General features: G+C 40.9%; 1 protein-coding gene and 1 non-coding gene across 2 annotated transcripts in view; both read left to right on the plus strand.

Annotated features, from left to right (window-relative positions):
* AGBL2 (AGBL carboxypeptidase 2) overlaps positions 1–1,125 on the plus strand; it is a 41,778-nt gene extending 40,653 nt beyond the window's left edge. Inside the window, exon 16 of the mRNA XM_042783383.1 lies at positions 952–1,125. Coding sequence (XP_042639317.1) covers positions 952–1,125 — 174 coding nt within the window. The remainder of the gene's footprint in view (positions 1–951) is intronic.
* Positions 1,126–15,461: 14,336 nt separating this feature from the next.
* LOC122151983 lies at positions 15,462–15,568 on the plus strand. Its single transcript, XR_006164359.1, has one exon. It is a non-coding gene; the product is annotated as a U6 spliceosomal RNA (small nuclear RNA).
* The last annotated feature ends 6,759 nt before the right edge of the window (positions 15,569–22,327 follow it).

A 22,327-nucleotide genomic window follows, 5' to 3' on the forward strand; every position in this document is an offset into this window, starting at 1 on the left:
AAAAAAAAAAAAAAAAAACTAAAACAAACAAACAAAAAAAAGACATGGTCCCTGTCCTTAAGGCAAGGATCCTCTTGGAGGGGTGACAAGATAGATAGAGCGCCATGGTATAACTTAACTGAAACTAAACTGAAGAGCAGTGAAAAGAGAGGTTTAAATAAAGTCAGTTCACAGAAGGATTATTTCCTGACAGACTGATAAATGGTGCCTCTTTCTACCCAGCATCCATTGCAAGAAATCTGTAGGTAGCTAAAACCATACCCTATACTCTGAAACACACTAGGTAAGCTGTAACATGTAACTGTGAATTCACTTAAATACAGTGTGGTGGATGAATGCTATCCAAGCCTTTACTTTCACTTTATTTTCTGAAAGTCTCTAGTGTGATATTTCTCTAACAGATGTGGCCATTCACCTTCCAGCCGTGTGAGATAAAATTAAATCCACTGCCATTGAATCAATTCCAACTCATAGCAACCCTATGGGACAGAGTAAAACTGTCCAATAGGGTTGCTATATGGAAGCGGACTGCCACGTCTTTCTTCCACAGAGCAGCTGGTGAGTTTGAACCACAGACTTTTGGTTAACAGCCAAATGCCTTAACCACTGCACCGCCAGAAATAAGCAGAGTTAATAAACAAGCGTCTCCCATCTTGATCAATCAAGTTTTCTTCCTTTGTGTGATGTTTCTAGACAGCTTATAAAATGCAGTCACTTAGCTTTTAAGGGCAATTAAAATGTTGCCCTGGAACTTGTCTTTGGCTACTGAGGGAGTAGGGCAAACACTTGATTCATCTCCACCCTGTTATTGATTATGTCCGCTACTTTGGTATTTGGAGGAAAATGCAAATACATCTCACTTAACTCATTGCAAAACCAGCCTCAACCCTAACTATAACTTTAGAAATCACACCGTAAAGTGATTTCAACTTTTATATCTTGTTTGCACAGAGCAAGGCGCCAGACTTTACAGTATCAACCTCTCCAAAGAGAAGCGCAAACACCAGCCAAGAGCCAGCTCCAGATATGAAGCCAAACTGGTTCAAGAGCAGATACCCTGTTGTGAAGAGAGGCCGCACCACCATGCCAACGTACCCATCCCTGCACGTGTACACCTACCCATAGGTGGACTGGGGCTGCACTGTGCACACAGCTGTTGTGTGCCCCTGGAGCGTGTTTGGGGTTAGACACATTTTATAATGGGAGTTATAGGATTGGCAACTTCATTCTTTGAGAGGTATAGTGTTTTGCACACATCAAGCATTCACCTTATACTTTGTGCTTACACTGTGTGCATGCCCTCAAGATGCATACCTCAAGAATTAAATTATTTTTTCATAAAGTGAAATTTTATTACAATGTATAGAAAAGCTTTCTTTATCAGAAACTCAAGTGTGTGCTCACAGAACTACAGCACAGATATACCTCATTTTAACCAAGAGATATTCTCCCTAAAGTTATGTGCAGATGAATTTCAAAAGATCAACCTATTTTAAGCATATTCTGGGAGTGTGCTGTATAAAAAAGTCTATGTCAAAGCCTCTAGCAATAAATGACCAGGCAGACTGTTGTATACCAGGTTCACTCCCATGTAGAGAAAACAGTTCTCACGTTACCCAGATTTTATCATTTGTATGTTGCATATAATGTGTTCAACATGATTATATAAATTTTTTAACCCGTGGATTAAAATGTTTTCTCTCTAACCAGTTGTTTTCTTTGATTGGTCACTGCATAGTCTTATGTAAATAGATATTTTATATCAGCCTTTTCTTTTCAATCATCTCTCACAGGCACCTAGTCTGCTAGCTGCGTCATGGCATGTCAACATGCTGGAATCATGTCAAAGAAATGTCACACCAGCTATGCCAGGCCTCTGTTTTGACTGCCTTTTCCCTGTCATATAGAATTGAAAACTTGTTAGCATAGTTACCGTAATCGCTTTAAACTCTTTCAGCCACTGCCACTACTGAGGTGACTGCGGTTAGAACCACATGACGGCACAGATTTCATTACTGTCCCAGCGTGTGAGTCTTTTGAAAGGAAATGATATCTACCCATGCTCGGTTTGGTCCGTAGGGAGTTGTGAGTGGCCGTAGCCCGTTTCACGCCTCTCTGAATCCTAGAACTATTAGCACTTTAAGTATCCAGAAAGCACTCAGCCAAAGCCCCATTTTTTTGTCCCTAATGGGATATCCTTAAAGAACAAGGCAAACTTTGAAAGTTGTTCAGAAATACTTCATTTTTTTCCTCTATGTAGTTTTGGAGAAAGTTTGCAAAAGTTAGTGCATCCAGTATGATAATATTTTTTTAAGAAAAAAAATCGGAATATATGACCAGATGTTTTTTTCTAATGTGCTTCTTGAGAGCAAATTACTCTGAGTAACATGGTTTAGATGCTGAGATGTTGAAGGGGCCAAAAGGAGAAACCCCCGTGAAATCCAGGTGAACCTGCCCATCCAAGACTGCTTATAGGCCATGGTGGTTAAATTTCACCGTTGGCCTGGCCTACCATTGATGCTGGAAACCACTTCCAGTTTCTTCTCCTGTCCTGAAAAGAGAGCAAGTTGTCCTCCTCAGATTAGGAAGGCGCGCCCACCCGCCAGAGTTACACTCCGCAGCTCCTCAAAGCCAGTGTGTCATTTCTCACTCTGCTTTTGGCAAGGGGCTGAGAGGGGTGACAGGCTAGAAATACGTGAATGACGAGCTGAGGTAACTGACCTTCCTACCAGAACAGGGTCAGTAAATGTCAGGCTGCTGGAGAAACGATCTGAAGCATCTTTCACTGCACAGGAACCATGAGAACAGATTCAGGAAAAAGCAGAAGAATAACTTGTTAATCAGATCAAAGGATAAAATCAGCTTTACACTCAACAGTTCCCAACAAAAGTTAGGGTTTTAAGGAAAAAATAATGAATGTACTTTATTCTTTGTTTTCTTGGTGAACTAAATGTATCATCATTGATAGAAGTAATTTTCTGAGATTAAAGATGAATTTCAGGTAAACAAATTTTCTTAAGAAGCTTTATTTTTTTGGACGATAACTGAGGTCCTGTTACTGTCTGGTGATAGCATACCCTTTCCTGTTCTTGGAGATGTGACAACATCTCTTGAAAGTGAACCAACAATCTAAACAGATAAACCCATGACAGTAAGCGTTACTCTAAAAAGTTTTTGATAGAACATTAAATAGTGGGACTCTATGCGCTTGGAGGGAACACAGCACTCAGTCCCCCTTCCCTAGGCTCTGAGAGCCATCCCTCCACCACCTCCTCACAGTCACGCTTGGACAGCCTCAAGGCCCCCTCCCCCAGTCACTGCCTCTCCTCTTCTTCCTCCTCTTCCCTCCCTCTCCTTCTCCCCTCTTTCTGCTCCAAAGTGGCCAGAATTACAACCAGGACTCAAGCCACCATCAACCACCAGATTAACCTGAAGCTCTCAGCCTCCTATGTTAACCCATAGTCTGTGTTTTTCTTACTTTGACTACGATGATGTGGCTTTGCAGACTTTTGCCAAATACTTTCTTTTTTTTATTATGGTTTGGGTGGGAGTTTACAGAGCAGATTAGTTTTCCAGTCAACAGTTCATACACACTTTGTTTGGTGGCATTAGTTGCAGTCCCCTCGGTGTGACAGCATTCTTCCTAATTCCTTCCTCGGTTCCCTATTTCTGTTTGTCCTTTTCTTCCCCTTCCTGCCTTCTGAACTTTGTGGGCCAAATATTTTCTTCACCAATCTCATGAGGAGAAGGAACACACTGAGAAACCGATGAAGCTGCAGAACCAAGGGATGGTTGAATCTTCCTTGGGATACAAGAAACTAGGCCGTTATGTCTGGGAGAGCAGGCTGAATACAGAGTGTGGACCGACCACCAGTTGCCATGGAGTCGATTTGACTCACCGCCATCCCATGTGGTTCAGAGGAGAACCACACACGCTCCGCAGGGCTTTCAATGGCTGTGATCTTTCAGTAGTAGATCGTTTACGCTTGGAAAAAAGCATGAATCAGTCACTACTGGAACTACACAGGTGGGCCACCAATGAAAACATAACCTACTTGTGTGACTTCTTTGAGACACATTGCCTGAATGAATAGTAGAAACCCATCAAAGAATTGGGTGACTGTGTCACCACTTGCACCAGATCTGGCCTGGCAGAGTATCTCAATTGACAGGCACACCTGGGAGACAGTGATGAAGAAGGCTAAGCTTTAGCCTGACTTCCCCACGACCGTGAGCGTGACTTCTGTAATCACCAAGGCAGCGCATACATACTGGATTTACCTCTACCTTTTCTGTAAGTTGTGCTGAAACATCCACTTAAGTTCTTTCCTTTGTACCGTTACTTCAAATAAAGTGATTTAATACCTCCCCACCCCACCCCCCAAAAAAACAAAAACCATTGCATTGAGCAATGACTGACTTAGGAACTATGGATAATGCCATGATGTGTAAGACTCCATTCTTGCCTCTGTACTTAACCACGTGGAGAACAGACATGTGTATATGGATTACTTAGAAAAGCAAACCAGTCAGTAAGACATTCTTCTGGCTTCAGAACATTGTAGTGGTATAGGGAGAGCCACTAACTTGGAATTTAAACTGCCCATGTTTGAGTCACTCTGGCTGGGGGCGTGGGGGGGTGGGCAGTTGCTCAACTGTTCTGGGCCTTTATTTTCTCACCTTAAAAATAACTGTCCACTCACAAGCTTTTTTTTTTTTTACTTGTGTGTGTGTGTGTGTGATTTGGGTGAAAGTTTACAGAGCAAATTCACTTTCCATACAGCAGTTCACATACACTTTGTCTCATGACATTGACAACAATTTCCCAAAATGCAACAGCTCCCCTCCCACTTCCTCCCCATAGTTACCTCTTCCCTGTGTCCTTCCCGCCATGCACTCTTGCCCCGAGCTATGTCCCCATGCATACACAGCCCTTCTATTCTCCCATGATTGTTCTCTCTAAGGAGTGTATCTACCTAGTGTAAATGTTCACCTCATATGCCTGTCTTTTGTTTGGCTGGAAGCCACAGGTGCACTCACAAGCTTTTAAAACCCCAATCCCTACCCACCAAAGTAGGATGTAGAACATTGTCTTTGTGGACTATGTTATGCCAATTGAGCTTGATGTTCCTCAAGACTATGGTCCTAAGTCCAGGCCCAGCAACTCATTCCCTCATGGTATTTGGTTAAGGCTAAGAAGTTTTCATACTTTGTCCTCTGTAAACCAAACCACCAAACTCAGTGCTGTTGAGTTGGATCTGACTCATAGCAACCCCTCATTGGGTTTCCAAGGCGGTATCACTACAGAAATAGATTGCTCAGTCTTCCTTGTCCCCTGTATGCTCTGTTATATTTATGTGGATATATCTGCAGCACATACAGATACATATGTGAAAATATCTTCTGTCAAAACTATATGTCTTTGTGGAGGTAGTCCCATTTGTCTTCCCACACCTGTTCAGTTTGAGTGTCTATCCATACTGCTGTTACTACAGGATTGTGTATGTGATAGCCATCTAAGGTGCAACTATTGGTCTCTCGCAATCTGGAGCAAAGAAGAGTATGAAAATCAAAGACAGGAAATAGTTAGTCCAAAGGACTAATGGACTATGTGAACCCCAACCTCTACTACCATGATACCAGGAGAACTAGATGGTGCCCAACTACCACTGCTGACCTCTCTGAAAGGAATTACAATTGTTATGTTGTTATGAACCGTCGAGTCGGACCCGACTCACAGTGACCCCTCCTTGGGTTTCCGAGGCAGTATCACTACAGAAGTAGATTGCCCCATCTTTCTTCCGAGGAGTAGCTGGTGGGTTGGAACTGCCAGCCTTCTGGTTAGCGGTCAAGTGCTTAGGCACTATGTTACCAGAGCTCCCAAAGAGATAGCCCGGCTCTCTGGCGGGCTCGAACCCACAGCGTTGTGCGTGGCAGGTGACTGCCTTAAACCTGAGGATATTTCTGAAGAATATATTCCTCTGCACACCCAGAAAAAGGGAACAGAGGGAAAGGTTCTTTCTCTAAAATCCCTTCCATATTATTTCCTGCAGTTGAGCTCAATTTTAGGAGAAATTTTTCTTACTTTTATGACTGCTATCTCTGACACTTTTCAGCCCATTCCATAGAAGATAAACAGATAAAGTATACATCATTGTCATAGAAAAAATTACTTCACTTCAAGCAGAATGCTGAGCAATCCACACATACCCTTGCACTATTACAATGAAATAGGAGTAGATCCCTCATGTTGTGTTGTTATATGCCGTCGAGTCAGACTTGACTCATAGTAACCCCTCCTTGGGTTTCTGAGGCGGTATCACTATGGAAGTAGATTGCCCAACCTTTCTTCCGAGGAGTGGCTGGTGGGTTTGAACTGCCAGCCTTCTGGTTAGCAGTTAAGTGCCTTAGGCACTATGCTACCAGAGCTCCTAGTTCCCTTATAGAAAACATCATTCCTTTATTATTCAGAGAAGACATAGTTTTCTTTCTTCTCTGTCATTGGTTGGTTGAGTAGTAAAACATCGCTGGAGGTTCTAATAGCCTGATCTTGAACCTGAGAGTCAGAAAATGGGAGCCTTTATTCTGAAACTTTTACAAAGATTCTTAGGATGTAATCCTTGGATAGCAAAATGGCAATTCTTGGCAAAGAAGGGCCTAAGAGTCAAGACATCTCTATGACCTTGACTTATTTAACTATCCCTTTAACATAATCATTTGAACTCCACTGGGAATAACAACAGGAATTACAATGTTGTTGTTGTTGTTATGTGCTGTCAAATCGACCCCGACTCATAGTGACCCCTCCTTGGGTTTCCGAGGCAGTATCACTACGGAAGTAGGCTTGTCCAACCTTCCTTCCAAGGAGTGGCTGGTGGGTTTGAACCGCCAGCCCTCTGGTTAGCAGGCAAGTGTCTTAGCCACTCATAGTGACCCCTCCTTGGGTTTCCAAGGCAGTATCACTACGGAAGTAGGATTGCCCAACCTTCCTTCCGAGGAGTGTAATTCCTTCCGAGGAATTACAATGTTGTTGTTGTTGTTGTTGTTGTTATGTGCCGTCGAGTCGGCCCCGACTCATAGCAACCCCTCCTTGGGTTTCCGAGGCAGTATCACTACGGAAGTAGGATTGCCCAACCTTCCTTCCGAGAGGAATTACAATAGGAGGTACTAAATAGAGTGAGAGAAAAATATAGAACAAAACTCAAAATCATAAAAAAGACTAGGCTTACTGGTGTAATGAAGACAGGTGGGACCCCCCCCCCCCAAGACTATGGTCCTTAGACAAGTCTGGAAGCCTGGAACTGAACTCACCCCTGTGGCTCAATTTGCAGTCAAATGACAGGCCTATAAGGTGAACAGTAACACAGGGAGGTATACACTCCTTAAAACAATCAAAAGAGATCAAAAGGGCAGCATTTGCCCAGAGATAAAGCTCAGAAGGCAGGAAGGGATAGGAAGCAGTAAACACAGGGAGGAAATGGAAAGAGTGCTTTCACATTGTGAAGATTGCAATCAGTGTCACAAAACAAAATGTATATGAATTGTTGAATGGAACACCAATTTGCTCTGTAAACTTGCACCCAAATCACAAAAAGAAGTAAGATTTTCCTTCAGGAGGGGAAAAAAAAAAAAAAAAACCTGTCCAGGTAAAATGATCTCTAAGGCCCCTATCTTCTTATGAAATTGCACTCATTTGAATACCACTTTCTCAGCAGTGGATCGTACATTGCAGTAATGTGCCTTAAAGAGCTTTCCTCTTTGGCCTAGACCAGCTAGGTCTTCTCTCACTTAGTCTTGTTGGTTGTTCCCAGTACAGGTCTTGCCATCCTGCTCCAACCAAGTTGTTGTTGTTAGGTGCCATCAACTTGGTCCTGATATGTAGTGACCTCACGTACAACAAACAAAGTTACTATTCACCGCCTCTCTTCATAGCCCCCTTTACTGGCTATTCCTAGATCCTTGGGTTCACTGACTAGAAATCACTTCAACAAACCCCCTCTCATTAGGGAAGACCTTCAATGATATGGATAGACATTGTGGTTACAACAGTGGACTCAAACACAGCAACAATTGTGAGGATGGCACCGGACTGGGCAGTGTTTTGTTCTGTTGTGCATAGGGTCACTATGAGTTGCAACCAGTTCAATGGCACCTAACAACAAACCCCTTCTCAGTACTGATCAGGCTTCAGTCACTCTCTTTCCTTCCTCTTGGATTCACTTCATCCCCATTCAGCCCAGATTCCGGGCTTCAGGACGTCTGCTACTCTCTTGCCAGCAACCCAGTGTCCTCACCCTCTGTTCTCTGCCACATCCACCTGGTAGTTTCTCAACTTAGGATCTGTCCAGCCATCCCAACCATCTGTTTTTTCTACTCCCAAACCTAGGCTGCCAAGATGGCTGCAGGAAATCATGCCATTGAGTGGACAGGAGCCACTGCACATTATCTTTTTAAGCCTTTGAATTTTTTCCCTCCCCTTCTGAAGCTGAAACTCCATCACCTTTCAAACTTTCAACTTCTTATGAATTGAATTATGTTCCCAAAAAATATTTGTCAACTTAGCTAAGCCAAGATTCTCAATATTATGTAATTATCTTCCATTTTATTACCTGAAGTACTTATCCTATGTGTTGTAAATCCTAACTTCTATGATGTTAATGAGGGAAGATTAGTGGCAATTATGTTAAAGAGGCAAAATGTAATCAGCAAGATTAGGTTTAATCTTGAATCAGTCTCTTTTGAGCTATAAAAGAGATTACACAATCAAGAAGACAGGGACTACTACCAACAAGAAAGAAAAGCTAGGAGGGAAGTGCATTCTTTGGACCCAGGGTCCCTGTGCTGGGAACCCTCTAGACCCAGGGGAATATTGATGCCAAGACACATGGAGATCTCCAAGGAACACTGGGCTCACAGACGGTGAAAGGAGACAAAGTCCTTTCCCCAGAGCTAACAAAGAGCCTTCTCAAAGAGCTAGAGTCCTTGTGGTTTCCTAGTGCCACTCTGACAAGAATATACCACAAATGGGATGCTTCAAGAAACAGGAGTTTATTCTCTTACAGTTTGGAGGTTTTAAGTCTGAGTTCAAAGTGCCAGGCTCTAGGGGCTGGGTGAAAGCCCCTCAACCTTGGCTTCAACTCTGCCTCCTGCTCCCAGCCCACTGAAGCTGGAGGCTTTTCTTCACTCAACTGCTGGCTGCTGAGGCTGACAAGCCCCAGGTTGACAAGTAAAAAGGCACAGTCCCAATGTTATCAAACCACACAGCAGGCCATTCACTCAAGTCTACTGAAAGTCCCAAGGTCAGCAGAGCATGGTAGGCTGCTGAAAAATGGCACAGCTACATGCAGGGTTCAAGCGGGCCATGAGCTAGAGATCATTCCCAAAGCTGTTACTTATGTATGGGAAGCAGACCACATACCCAAAGCAGCTACTCAACTGCTCCAATAGATTCCATCATGGAGTTAATTACCAATCTCACCATGGAGAATAACTACATTCAGCTGCCCAGCCACTCAACCAGGCCCAGCCAAGTTGACACACAAGCTTAACCACCACAGCCTAAATTCAGACTACCAGCCTCCTAAACTGTGAGAGAATAAATTTGTTAATGCCATCCATCTGTGGTATTTCTATTATAGCAGCAGTAGATGATTAAGACTCACTTCCTTCTCAATCTGCTGCTCCCTCTCTGCTTCTACCTTCTTGCCAACGAACAAATTTGCTGAGCCTTGGTGGTTAAGATCTAGGCTCGGTTGGAATTGGAGTAGGGGAAAAACTGCAAATGAATTCAAACTCTTCAGTAGGATTGTTTATTTGGTGGTATTGGCAAATCGATTCTGTAACTATTTTACAAACCAAAAATAAATGAGTAAATGCCAACTCATATTTTAGGTATCTTCTAAGACTGAGTAAATGAATAAATGTGTTAATGTTGCTGGAAGCCAGAATTCTCACTGCAGAAGAAGAGACATATAAATATTTAATGGAAGGAGACAAGGAAAAAACTCCTGAAGGAACGGATTGGGATTGGAAGTATCAGTGTGAGCTCATTTCTGAAATATGTGTATGTATGTATATACACAGGAGCTCTGGTGGTGTAGTGCCTAAGGCACTACTTGCCTGCTAACCAGAAGGATGGCGGTTCAAACCCACCAGCCACTCCTCGGAAGGAAGGTTGGGCCATCTACTTCCATAGTGATACTGCCTCAGCAACCCAAGGAGGGGCCGCTATGAGTCGGGTCCGACTCGACGGCACATAACAACCACAACATGTACATACACATGTCATTGGAGACTTGTGTGCTGACATCCTGCTGAATAGCTTTCAGTGGACCTTCCAGACAGAGTGAGAAAAGCCTGGCAGTCTACTTCTGAAAATCAGCCAATGGAAAGATACGGATCACAAGGGTCCAGTCCACAGCCAATCACGGGGACGGTGCAGGACCAGGTGGCCTCGTTGTATGTGGGGGTCACCATGAGCCGGGGCTGACTCAGTGGCACCTAACAACAGCTGCAAAATGGAGTTATTGTATTACCTTTCCCTAAACCAGAGCCTTCACTGTACTCTTTGTCTCAGTCAGCAGTATTACCATTTTCATTATCATTACCCATATTTGTGGCCTCAGAGTCACTCTATATATAATCTCTCTCATCTGGACCTCCACATTCAATTAGTCACCATATCCTATTGACACTACCTATCTTTTTTTTTTTTTTTTAATTTTTATTGTGATTTGGGTGAAAGTTTACAGAGCAAATTCATCTTCCAGACAGCAGCTCACATACATTTTGTCTCATGACATTGGCTGCAGTTTTTCACAGTGTACCAGCTCTCTTCCTACTTCTTCCCCATAGTTACCTCATCCCTGTGTCCTACCCTCCCATGCCTTCCTGCCCCGCCCCCACCAGTCTCCCTGGGCATACACAGCCCTTCTAGTCTCTCATGATTGATCTTTCTAAGGAGTGTATCTACATAATGTGAATGTTTAGCTCATATGCCTGTCTTTTGTTTGGCTAGAAGCCACAGGAGTGGGTTCAATTCCAGAGCCAAAGGACAGCTAGGGGCCACAGTCTCAGGGGTTCCATCAGTCTCTTATCAGACTAGCAAATTTGGTCCCTTTTTCTTTTCTTTTTATGATTTTGAGTTTTGTTCTATATTGTTCTCCCACTCTATCCAGGATCTCCTACATAGATACCCTTCCGAGTGGTTGATAGTGGTAACCAGGCACCATCTAGTTCTTCTGGTCTCATAGTCATATAGGCTGAGGATCGCATGGTGTGCCATTCCCTTGTACTAATTGTTTCCAGTTGTCTTTGGTTTTCCTCATTCTTCTTTGCTCTGGACGAGGAGAGACCCATTGTTGCATCTAGATGACTGCTTGCAAGCTTTGAAGATCCCGGTCGCTACTCGCCAAAGTGACGCTACCTACCTCTTAAGTAAATCCATACGCTTGTCTCCATTCCCTTGGTTCAAGTTATCATCATTTTTCTTCTAAACTATTAAATCTTCCCTTCCACGCTTCAGTCTTGGTAATCCTGACTTTTCTTCCATAGGGAAGCCAAGGTAAGCCTATTAAAAGGCAAATCTACCATACGACCCAGCAGTTCACTACTAGGTATATACTCAAAAGAAGTGAAAACAAGGATGCAAACATACACTTGTACACCGATGTTTATTGCAACATTATTCACAATAGCCAAAAGATGGAAACAAACCAAGTGTCCATCAAGAGATGAATGGATAACAAAATGTGATATATCCAAATAATGAAATATTATTCAGCCATGAAAAGAAATGAAGTTCTTATACATGGTACATATGATGAACATTGTCAAGTCCTGCGCCATCTTCACAATCTTTGGTATGCTTGAGTCCATTGTTGTAGCCACTGTGTATTTTGAGTGCCTCTAACTTAGGGAGCTCATTTTCCAGAACCATATTCTGCTGTGGGTATTTTGGAGCGTCTAGGGGCACGCCAGGTAAGTGAGCCGGGCGCTGTGGAAGGCAGGTGTTGGAATAGCTGGGGGAGACCAGGAAGTGAACGGAGACATTTGGAAGAGCTAAGGGAAACAAACTTGTCTGTCAGTTTATCGTACTGTGGTGGCTTACTTGTTGCTGTGAGGCTGGAGGCAATGCCAGCAGGGTTACTCATAGTGGACAGACTCAGAAGAAGGAAGAGGCCATCCACTTCTCAAAGAATTGGCCAGAGAAAACCTTATGAATAGCAGTGAAACACTGTTTGGCATATTACTGAAAAACGTTATGAATAGCCCTGAAATAGTGTCTGATATAGTGCTGGAAGATGAGTCCCTCAGGTCGGAAGGCACTCAAAATACAACTGGGGAAGAGCTGCCTCCTTCGAGTAGGGCCGACTTTAACAATGTGGATAGAGTAAAGCTTTGGGGACCTTCGTTTGCTGATGTGGCACATCTCAAAATGAGAAGAAACAGCTGCAAACACCCATTAATGATCAGACCATGGAATGTATGAAGTATGAACCTATGAAAATTTTAAGTTGTCAAAATTGAAAGGAACACCTAAAGATTGATATCCTAGGCATTAGTGAGTTGAAATGGCCTGGTTTTGGCCATTTTAAATCAAACAACCATAGGATCTACTATGCCAGAAATGACAAACTGAAGAGGAATGGCATGGCATTCATCATTACAAAGAATGTATCAAGATTTATCCTGAAGTACAATGCCATCAGTGATAGGATAATATCCATATACCTACAAGGAAGACTAGTTAATATTACTGTTATTCAAATTTATGCACCAAAGCCAAAGATGAGGAAACTGAAGATTTTTACCAACTTCTGAAATGGATGAACCAAGAAATCAAGATGTGTTAATTAGCATTGGTGATTGGAAAGCAAAAGTTGGAAACAAAGAAGAATCACCAGTAGCTGGCAAATAAGGCCTTGGTGATGGAAATAAATCTGGATATCTCATGATAGAATTTTGCAAGATCAACAACTTATTCATTGCAAATACCTTTTTTAAACAACAAAAATAGTGGCTATACATGTGGACTTCATCCAGTGGAGCACACAGGAATCAGATTGATTACATCTGTGGCAAGAGGTGATGGAGAAGCCTGATATCTTCAGCCAAAACAACGCCAGGAGCTGATTGTGGAACAGACCATCAACTGCTCATAGGCAAGTTCCAGTTAAAGCTGAAGACAATTTTTAAAAGTCCATGAGAGCCAAAATATGACCTTGAATATATCCCTCCTGAATTTAGAGATCATCTAAAGAATAGATTTGATGCTTTGAACACCAATGACCGAAAAACAGAGGAATTGTGGGATAACATCAAGAACATCATCCATGAAGAAAGCAAAACGTTATTAAAAAGACAGGAAAGGAAGAAAAGACCAAACTAGATGCAGAAAAGATTCTGAAACTTGCCCTTGAATGGAGAGTAGCTGAAGCAAATGGAAGAAATGACAAGATAAAGGAGCTGAACAGAAGATTTCAAAGAGCAGCTAGAGAAGACAGTCTATTATTATAATGAAATGTGCAAAGACCCGGAGTTAGAAAACCAAAAGGGAAGAACACACTCAGCATTTCTCAGGCTGAGAACTGAAGAAAAAATTTAAGCCTCAGGTTGCAATATTGAAAGATTCTATGGGCAAAATATTGAATGATGCAGAAAACATCAAAAGAAGATGGAAGGAATACACAGAGTCACTATACCAAAAAGAATTGGTCGATGATAATCCGTTTCAGGAGGTGACATATGATCGAGAACTAATGGTACTGAAGGAAGAAATTGAAGCTGCACTGAAGGAATTAGCAAAAAAACAAGGCTCCAGTTATTGATGGAATACCCACTGAGATGTTTCAACAAATGGATACTGCACTGGAGGCACTCACTCAGCTATGCCAAGAGATTTGGAAGACAGCACCTGGCCAACTGACTGGAATAGATCCATATTAGTACCCGTTCCACAGAAAGGTTATCCCCCAGAATGTGGAAATTACTGAACAATATCATTAATATCACATCTTACCAAAGATAATTCAAAAATGGTTGCAGCAGTATATTGACAGAGAACTTTCATAAATGCAAGCTGGATTCAGAAGAGGACATGGAATGAGGGATATCATAGCTGATGTCAGGTAGATCTTGGCTGAAAGCAAAGAATACCAGAAAGATGTTTACTTGTTTTATTAACTATGCAAAAGCATTTGGTTGTGTGGATCATAACAAATTATGGATAACATTGAGAAGAAGGGGAATTCCAGAACACTTAATTGTACTCATGAGGAACATGTACATAGACCAGGAGGCTGTCATTTGAACAGAACAAGGAATACTGCATGGGTTAAAATCAGGAAGGGAGTTTGTCAGGGTTGTATCCTTTCACCATACTTATTCAGTCTGTATGCTGAGCAAATAATCCAAGAAGCTGGACTGCATGAAGAGGAACATGGCATTAGGATTGGAGGAAGGCTCATTAACAACCTGCAATATGCAGATGTGTTCAGCTGGGTTCTCTACAGAAGCAAAGCAATAAAGCTTATAGAGAGAGAGAAAAAAAAAACTATCTTAGGAAAAGGGCTCACACACTTATAGAAACTGGCAAGTCCAAAGTTCTTGGATCAAACGTCAAGCTGGAGGCTTTTCCCAGCCCATGCGGGGGCTGACGAGCTCAAGGTTGGCAGGCAGTATACCAGCTGTTGGCGCCAAAGAATGATGAATCCAAGATCACCAGGCTGGATGGTGGATTGTTTGCTCACGGACAGTTGTACGCAGCACAACAGGATCCTGATCTACAGAAGAGTGTCTCATTTTCCCAGGATGTCCATAAATATGAAGCAGGCCACACCCCTAGGGAAACTCCCTTTCCACAGATTGTCTGCTCAAAACATATACATCTGGTCCTATCAGGAATAAGCCACATCACAACTGCTTACACCACTCAGAATTGTGGTCCAGCCAAATTGACACACAACTCCAACTATCACAGTAGACAACACAACTTTGCTTGCTGAAAGTGAGGATGATTCTTATAAGTAAGCACTTACTGTTGAAGACTGAAGACTACAGCCTGCCGTTTGGATTACATCTCAATATAAGGGGAAAAAAAATCCTCACAACTGGACCAATAAGCAGCATCATGGTAAATGGAGAAAAGATTGAAGTTCTCAAAGACTTCATATTACTTGGTTCTACAATCAACATGCATGGAAGCAGCAGTCAAGACATCAGAAGACGTATTGCACTGGGCACATCTGCTGCAAAGACCTCTTTCAAGCTGAAGAGCTAAGATGTCTCCTTGAAGACTAAGGTGTGCCTCACCCAAGCCATGGTATTTTCAATCACCTCATATTCATGTGAGAGCTGGACAATGAATAAGGAAGACTGAAGAAGAATTGATGCTTTTCAGTTGTGGTGTTGGTGAAGAATGCTGGGACTACCATGGACTGCTAAAGGAACTAGCAAACCTGGTGTTCTCTTCAGCAGCACGTATACTAAAATTGGAACGATATAGAGAAGATTCGAATGGCCCCTGTGCAAGGATGACATGCTAATTCATGAAGTGTTCCATATTTTTGACAAAGTGTCTGTGAGATGCTGTATGAAAAGTGAATTTGCTCTGTAAACTTCCACCCAAATCACAATTAAAAAAAAAAAAAAAAAGTTCAAAACAAAGGACAAGAATCAGCCACTTTGTCCTGGAGGAAGTGCAACAGGAATGCTCCCTGGAGGCCAGAATGGCCAGACTTCGTCTCACTTGCTTTGGTGATGTTGTCAAAAGGGACCATTCTCTGGAGAAGGATATCATGCTTGGTAAAGTGGAGGGTCAATGGAAAAGGGGAAGGCCAACAAGATGGACTGACACAGTGGCTGCAGTGATGGGTTCAGGTACGGCAGCGATCGTCCTGGTACAAGACCAGGCAGCGTCTTGTTCTATTGTACATAGGGTTGCTAATGAATTGGAACGACTCAGCAGCATCTAACAACAACACATGGAACAACATTCTGTTGTGATCCACAGGGTTTTCACTGGCTAAATTTGGAAGTCGATCACCAGGCCTTTCTTTCTAATCTGTCTTAGTGTGGATCACCAGGCCTTTCTTTCTAATCTGTTTTAGTGTGGATACTCCACTAAAACCTGTCCACCACGCGTGACCCTGATGGTATTTGAAATATCAGTGGCATAGCCTCCAGCCTCACAGAAATATGCAAGCCACCACCGTCTGACGGACTGACAGATGGGTGACGGAGCTCAGACACCAGGCAGCCAAAAACAGTAGCAAGTCACAAGCAGCTTTCTCTCATTGAAACACTATTTTTATCTGAGACAGAAACACACTATGGGTTATTTAAAAAGTAATGTGTTGGGAAACGGATTTCTATTTAAATGGCCATTCAATCAGCCAGTTAATAAATATTCATTCAGAGACTCTTCCAGTCTCAAAATGTCAGAGGCAATTCGGTAATTCTTGTCCTGCTGGAATTCTCCCTGAAAATAAGAACACCAAACAGAACTTCAAACTCCATTTTTTACTAAAGTAGAGACATCTCACATCCAAAAACAACAAATAGAACAAACAGATGTCAAATAATGTGTAAGTCAAACAAAAATGGGAAGATGTTGACAGATGATGCCGTCGGCTGCAGATCTCCGACAAAGCAAACAAGCGTATTTCTCCATCCGCTGAGAAGCAGAATCAGTGTTCCCTAAATGGAACAGTGAGATCAGCTTTTGGTATAATATGTAAGCAATCTTGGCTAACCCCTAGGTCACACAGATTTTCTCCCTTTTTAAATAAAAATGTTATGCTTCGGTGGCAAACTGCCTAAGGCATTTGACTGCTAACCAGAAGGCTGGCTGTTCAAACCCACCAGCCAGCCACTCAGAAGGAAGACTGAGCATTCGCTTCCATAGAAACCTAAGGAGGGGTCCCTGTGAGTTGGAACTGACTCCACGGCAGTGAGTTTGTTTTTTCAGTCATACTTTTAGCTCTCATTCAGATCTGTGAGCCATTTTGAGTTAATTTCTGAATGAGCTGTGAGGTACAGGTCTAAGTTCATTTTTTCACATATGGATATCCAGTTGTTCCAGCAGCACTTGTTGAAAATACTACATTTCCTCATTGAATGGCTTTGGTGCTTTTGTTGAAAATCAATTGACCATAAATCTAGGGGTTATTTCTGGACTCTCAGTCTGTCCCATGACACTAATACTGTGTCTGTCCTGACATCAATACTACATTGTCGCAACTACTTGATTACACTCTCTCCATTTATTTAGATCTTTTTAAATTACTTGCAGCTACATCTTGTAGTTTTCAGTGTACCAGTTTCATACTTTCTTTGTTAAATTTATTCCTAACTATTTATTATTTTTATGCTACCGTGACTTGTTAATCTTATTTTTCATATTTTCATTGCTAATATAGAGAAATATGATTGATTTTTGTATATTGACCCTATATCATATGACCTTGGTAAACTCACTGATTAGTTCTAGTAGATTTTTTAAGTAGGTTTCTTAGGATTTTCGACATGCAAGACAGTTTTGTTTCTTCCTTTCCAATATGTGCATTTAATTTTTCTTCCCTTATTTCATTGGCTAGAGCCTCCAATGCAACGTTGAGTAGAAGGGGTGAGAACAGATATCTTTGTCTTGTTCCCAGTCTTAAGCAAGTTAGAAAATTTTCTATTTCATCTAAATTGTCTAATTTATTGGCATAGAGTTGTTCATAAATTCCCTTATGAATATTTGTCATTTCTGAAGGGGCTATAGGAAGATATCCTCCCTTTCATTCCAGATTTCAGTAATTTGTGTCTTTTCTCCACTGATTTTCTATATTGTTTCTGTTTTCTGTTTCATCACTTTCCTCTCTGATTATATAATGTCCTTTCTTCCACTTATTTTGCTCTTTTTCCCCTAGATTCTTGAAGTGGAAGCTTCAATTACTGATTATAAATTTTCCTTCCTTTCTAATATAAATGTTTACAGCTATAAATTTCATTAACAGCTATAAATTTCCCTTAACACATTGCTTTAACTGCATCCCATAATTTTTTTTTTAATGTTGTGTCTTTGTTTTCATTCAGTTCAAGATATTTTCTAATTTTTCTTGTGATTTCTTTTTTGACCCATGGGAAATGTATTGAGAAATGTATTGTTTAATTTCCAAATAACTTGGATTTCTTAAATTTATTTTTGTTGTTGTTTTCTAATTCAGTTCTATTATGGAGAGCATACATTGTATGATTTTAATGCTTGTAAATTTATTGAGACTTGTCTTATGGCCTGGCATATTGTACAGAATAAATTTTTAATAAAAGAAAAAAGTAGGTGAAAAACTGAACATAGTAAAATTCTACATTTTATTTAAGAAAGAACGGACTATAAGTATATCTGGGCATTTGCTCGTATTTACACAAACAAGATAAATAAGAAATTAATAAAATGGTTTGCTTTTTTTTTTTTTTTTTAACCTTTTATTGGTGTGGAAAGTGGTGCAGGTTTTTTTTAAAAAAAAAAAAAAAAAAAATTAGAGAACCAGTTAAATAAAAAATAAGAAAATATAATATCCCTATCACCAAGAGAGGAGCTCTGGTAGTATAGTGCCTAAGGCACTTGACTTCTAACCAGAAGGCTGGCGGTTCAAACCCAGCTGGAGGAAGGAAGATGGGGCAATCTACTTCCATAGTGATACTGCCTTGAAAACCCAAGGAGGGGTCGCTATGAGTCGGGTCTGAGTCAACAGCACATAACAACAACAACATCACCAAGAGATGATCACAGTTCACATTCTAGTTTTTAATCTTTCCAAATCTTTTTATAAATACAAATATATTATTCCTAAAATGAGATCATATTATACATACTGTTTTATAACCAACTTTAGTTAACAGTCTTCACCTTTTCATGTTTGTTTTTACTTTTGAATTATGTAAATACAGTATAACTATTCAAAAAATAAAATAAATTTAAAAGGCACAATTCAATCAATGTTTCTGGAACAAAAATAAACAAAATTCTTGAATCTCTATATTAAAAAAGTCACACCTTGTCCCAGAAAAATTGACCAGAAAAATGCCCTATGCTCTGCTTTTTCAAAGGTGACATTCAAGCATCTGGGAAATTTTTCAAATATTTCAACATGAAGCATGTGTTTTCCATGCTCCTTTATTGAAAAACCTATTAGAGAATGAATTTAAGTCATTCAAGGGGTAAATGGAGACAACAGCATCAAAAAGTCTCATAACACCCACTGCCATGGACTCGATTCTGACTCACAACAGCTCTATAGGACAGGGGAGAACTATCCCATTGAGTTTCCAAGGATGTAAATCTTTACTGCCTCCTCCTTTCCCATGGAGTGCCTGGTGGTTTCGAACTGCAGACTTTTTGGTTAGCAACCCAATGCTTTTAGCATAGTGCTACCAGAGCTCCTTAAAAGGGCTCATAGATCATAGATAATATTAAATTCATTTTATTCTGAGTTAGGATGTTTTTAAATATGAAAACTATTGTTACAGAGGAGAATGAAATATTAATGAACCTAGGAATGCATTAAGTATATTTATAATAATAATTGCAACCTTAGCAAAAGAAATTATTTTAAGTTGATAAATCAAGAAATGAAAGTATAAATGTATTTAAAGGTACAAAAATAAGCACCATAAAAAATAACTCAGTTTTGTGGATTGTGGAGGGGGATAAAACGAGAGTTGAGGAAGGGGAAGTGGGGAATATAAATTTATTTGCCCATTGTTCACAGTCAGGAATCGATAGATAACTGTCTAAAAAGAGAGAAGATGGTACAGTATATGAAATTGTGGTCACAAAAACAACCACTGTATCTAAAATGGAAGCCTCTCAACTCGGCACACACACATTCATAAAGCAGACAGTTCATATAATGGAAGTTTATTTTTAAGCTATAAACAAAAAGCTCTTAAAAATGGTAAGGACTTTTTAAAAAGTGTTGTTAAAAAAATTGTAAAGTATAATAACAGAACTATGACCAAACGTGTCATATCAATAAATGTAAATTGGATAACCTCACCCATTGAATAGTGATCAGATTAAGTCACAAAACAAAACCCACCAACGATATGGCATACCCAAGAAATACATCTCAGACAAAGTGACCAAGACCGAAAATGTAAGAATGGGCAAAGGGGCTCTAAAAAACCAAAAAAACAAACTCACTGCCGTCAAGTCAGATCTGACTCAAAGTGACCCCTCCTTGGGTTTCTGAGGTGTTTGTTATCTCTATGAAAGTAGATTGCCCAATCTTCCTTCAAAGGAGTGGCTGGAGTTTGAACCACCAGCCTTCTGGTTAGCAGTCAAATGCCTTAGGCACTACACAGACAAAAAAAACTCCTGTCAGAGGAGCTCTAGGCAGATGCAAACAAAAAGAATAGGAGGTCATTGTCTTAGTATCAGATAAGACAGAACTTGAGGCCAAAAACAAGACAAACTCTGAGAAAGCTGAACTATACAATGAACCTCTAATTGTTACAGATTCTCTATACCACATAACATGTTATCAACTATGTTATCAATTCAAAAAGTGAAAAATGACGGGAAATACAAGGAGAATTAGAAAAATACATTAGTATAACCCACTACCATCGGTTGATTCTAACTCATAGTGACCCTATAGGACTGAATAGAACTACCCCCTAGGGTTCCCAAAGCTATAAATTTGTAATGAAGCGGACTGCCTCTTCTTTCTCCCAGGGAGCAGCTGGTAGGTTCAAACCACCAACCTTTTGGTTAGCAGCCCAGTGCTTTAACCATAATACCATCAGAGCTCCTTATACATTAGTATCCAAAACCCAAATCAAACTCACTGCTGTAGAGTCAGTGCTGACTCATAGCAAGCCCTCCTTGGGTTTCCAAAGCAGTATCTCTGGGAGCATAGTGCCTAAAGGCACTTGACTGCTAACCAGAAGGCTGGTGGTTCAAATCCACCAGCCACTCCTCGGAAGGAAGATGGGGCAATCTACTTCCGTAGTGATACTGCCTCAGAAACCAAAGGCAGGGTCGCTATGAGTTGGGTCCGACTCCACGGCACATAACAACAACAACAACATCTCTATGGAAGTAGATTGTCCCATCTTCCTTCCGAGGAGTAGCCGGTGGGTTTGAACCACCAGCCTTCTTCTGGTTAGCAGTCAAATGCCTTAGGGACTATGCCACCAGAGCTCCCATACATTAGAGCTCCCATACATTAGGATAGGAGATTTTATTTCACTTTTCTTTGATCAAGTGGACAAAAATTAAGTAAAACAAAACAAAACAAAAATATATATATAACACTAAAACCTAAAGAAAGAAAATATATATCCTCTGCAAATGCTCATGAAACACTCACAAAATTGTTCCCATATTACAACACAAAGCAAAAGAATAAATTTATAAATAAATCAATCTCAAAAAGTAAAAATAGAAAAACAACACACTCTGATGAAAAGCAATAAAACTATGCATTATTAATATTATCTGGGAGGTAAAAACCTAAACCTGCCACTGAAAATCAAAAAGTTGTCAAATCTTTGGTCACAGAAGAAATCAAAAATAAAATTGCAAACTAAAGAAGAACATATTCAAATTTAAGATTGAAAGCAGTGCTTAAATGACAATTCATAGCATTAAACACTTACAGTAATGAGCAGGAAAGGGTAACAATGACTAAATGTAGCATCTGTAGTAGGCAGCATTCCAAAAGTAACCTCCCAGGATTCCCATCTCCAGGTTATTCAGTCAAACACTAGCCTAAAACCAAACCTAACTCACTGCCATTGAGTTTATTCCATTCAGAGGGACCCCTCCTTGAGTTTCCAAGGGAGTATCTCTATGGAGGTAGATTGCCCAGTCTTCCTTCTGAGGAGTAGCTGGTGGGTTTGAACTGCCAGCCTTCTGATTAGCAGTCAAATGCCTTAGGTACTAGGCCACTAGAGTCCTCCTATGAAAAGGACTTTGGAAGTGGAAGTAAAGTTACTAATCAGCTGACTTTAAAATAAAGGGGAGCTCTGGTGGCGTAGTGCCTAAGGCATTTGATAGCTAACCAGAAGCCTGGTGGTTCAAACCCACCAGCCACTCCTCAGAAGGAAGGTTGGGCAATCTACTTCTGTAGAGATACCACCTCAGAAACCCAAGGAGCGGTCTCTATGAGTCGGATCCAACTCAAGGGCAGTGCGTTTTGTTTGGTTTTTAAAATAAGGAGATTATTTTAGATAATTTGTGCACTCACTTGGTTATGCCAAGAGATTTGGAAGACAGCTACCTGGCCAACTGACTGGAAGAGATCCATATTTGTGCCCATTCCAAAGAAAGGTG

Source organism: Orycteropus afer, unplaced genomic scaffold (genome assembly GCF_000298275.1).
Source record: "Orycteropus afer afer isolate SDZICR_OR568_19922 unplaced genomic scaffold, OryAfe1.0 scaffold00997, whole genome shotgun sequence".
NCBI classification, from domain to species: Eukaryota; Metazoa; Chordata; class Mammalia; order Tubulidentata; family Orycteropodidae; genus Orycteropus; species Orycteropus afer.